The sequence below is a fragment of the Hakea prostrata genome, chromosome 3 (genome assembly GCF_041222555.1).
Source record: "Hakea prostrata isolate BN-2017 chromosome 3, UWA_Hpros_2, whole genome shotgun sequence".
NCBI lineage: Eukaryota > Viridiplantae > Streptophyta > Magnoliopsida > Proteales > Proteaceae > Hakea > Hakea prostrata.
Window position 1 is genome coordinate 28,235,987 of NC_142602.1, and position 1,593 is coordinate 28,237,579.

Genomic DNA, 1,593 nt, shown 5'->3' on the forward strand with positions numbered 1-1,593 from the left:
TTGTGTATATGTGTTCTCTTCATTTTTCATGTTTCCCTTTTGTAGCTTTACTAACAAAATTAATGGATCCAATTCCAATTTTAAGTTTGTAAATTGTAATATAGAGATCGTGCCTGCTTTAAGAACGAATATTGGAAAAATGGATCCTTTCAAAGATAATTCATAAACATTTCTAATCTTTCACAAAAAAAGAACATTCATATACAAGCTGTACTTTTATTCTAATTTCTGATGATCTGAACATGAATGAAAATACAATAGAAAACAATGCGTCCATCCTCTTGGGGGGAAAATTAAGAAATCTGCAAATTCAAAAGGAATGTCTCTCTATATTTGGCCACAACGAATCACTGCAACAACAATCAAAATGTAACTGCAAAACGATACAAAATTATTCAAAGACCCAACTCACCATATCGATCACTGATCGATCGATCCAATCCCAATTGAGCGAAATCGTACTAAAGAATCATAATGTGGGTCACAAAGCAATGGTTGCAAGGATCACTACAGCTGCAAAGGACACCACCCAGTTGAACCGTGTGAGGGTTACAGCATCAGATGAATCTGCAGAAGCATCTTCCTTAGCACCTGCAGGGGAACCGTCAACAGGGGACTTCTTCTTCTTCTTGGGAGAGGATGGTGCCGGAGCCGGAGCAGGTGAAGAATAGAAACTCAGAGGAAGAAGCACCTGATCCACTTGATAAACTGCTAACTGCCCATCGGTGTAGATGGTGTTGGCCACAGTGGCATTAACAACTCCAGTTGTTATGTTAACGCTATTGCCTGAAGTGGTAACATTTAGTGGAAACTGGCCACTGGCACTGTTCCCAGCTTGGGTACGAACTGGGTTGCTTACAGTTTGGAATGAAGAGATAGGAACATAATTGGGGAGGATATGAAACTGAATCAGCTGCACCTTTTGTTCATCGGTGAGAGAATTGAGGGAACCTGCTTGGAGATTAGAGAAAGCATTGTCAGGTGGAGCAAATAGGGTAAGGCCTTGGTTTGAATTGTTGAGCTGGGTATTGATCTGGCTTTCAACTTGAGTGCTTCTTAGTAGCTTGATGAGGATATTGTACTGCCCAGCCTTCTCAAGGATTGCACTGATGTTGGTTGGCCCAGCAGGTGCTGGAGCAGTAGCAGGTGTCTGAGCTAATGCTGTAGTGAAGAGGAGGGTGAGAGCTAAGAACAGTTTCAGTTTCGTCATCTTCTTCTTGGTCTTCTTAGGCTAGACTGCGTGTGATCTGTTTGCTGATTTGCCTGACTGGATAGCTAGCAGCTAGCTAGGCGAATAACAACAAGGAAGAGGAGAAGGAGATGAAAGGGGTTGTTGGAGTTGAGAGGGAGGAGAAGAGGGATTTATGGAGGTGGGAGAGATGTGATATGAAGTTAGGTGATGGGTGTAATTCAAAATGAGCTGGCTAAGGAGCCCAACCATTTCTGCATCTCCTCTCATGTTTGCTTGATACAATGAGAGATACATTCAAATAACCAAATTCAATATTGATGGAAGAATGAGAGAGAAATGGAGAGAGAAAGAGAGTAACTTGCTTAAGAAGGCAGGACAGTTGAGTCAGAAATAATATCAAA

The 1,593-nt window shown here is 41.6% G+C and overlaps 1 protein-coding gene across 1 annotated transcript; it reads right to left on the bottom strand.

Annotated features, from left to right (window-relative positions):
- Window positions 1–200: 200 nt before the first annotated feature.
- LOC149021977 (fasciclin-like arabinogalactan protein 11) lies at window positions 201–1,358 on the bottom strand. The gene has a single exon (XM_089150187.1). The coding sequence runs from the start codon at window positions 1,208–1,210 to the stop codon at window positions 482–484; it is 729 nt and encodes a 242-aa protein (XP_089006313.1). The 5' UTR covers window positions 1,211–1,358; the 3' UTR covers window positions 201–481.
- Window positions 1,359–1,593: the final 235 nt, after the last annotated feature.

Bases quoted from the DNA above. Each gene is read 5' to 3' on its own strand.
- LOC149021977 (XM_089150187.1), bottom strand. From the start codon at position 1,210: ATGACGAAACTGAAACTGTTCTTAGCTCTCACCCTCCTCTTCACTACA.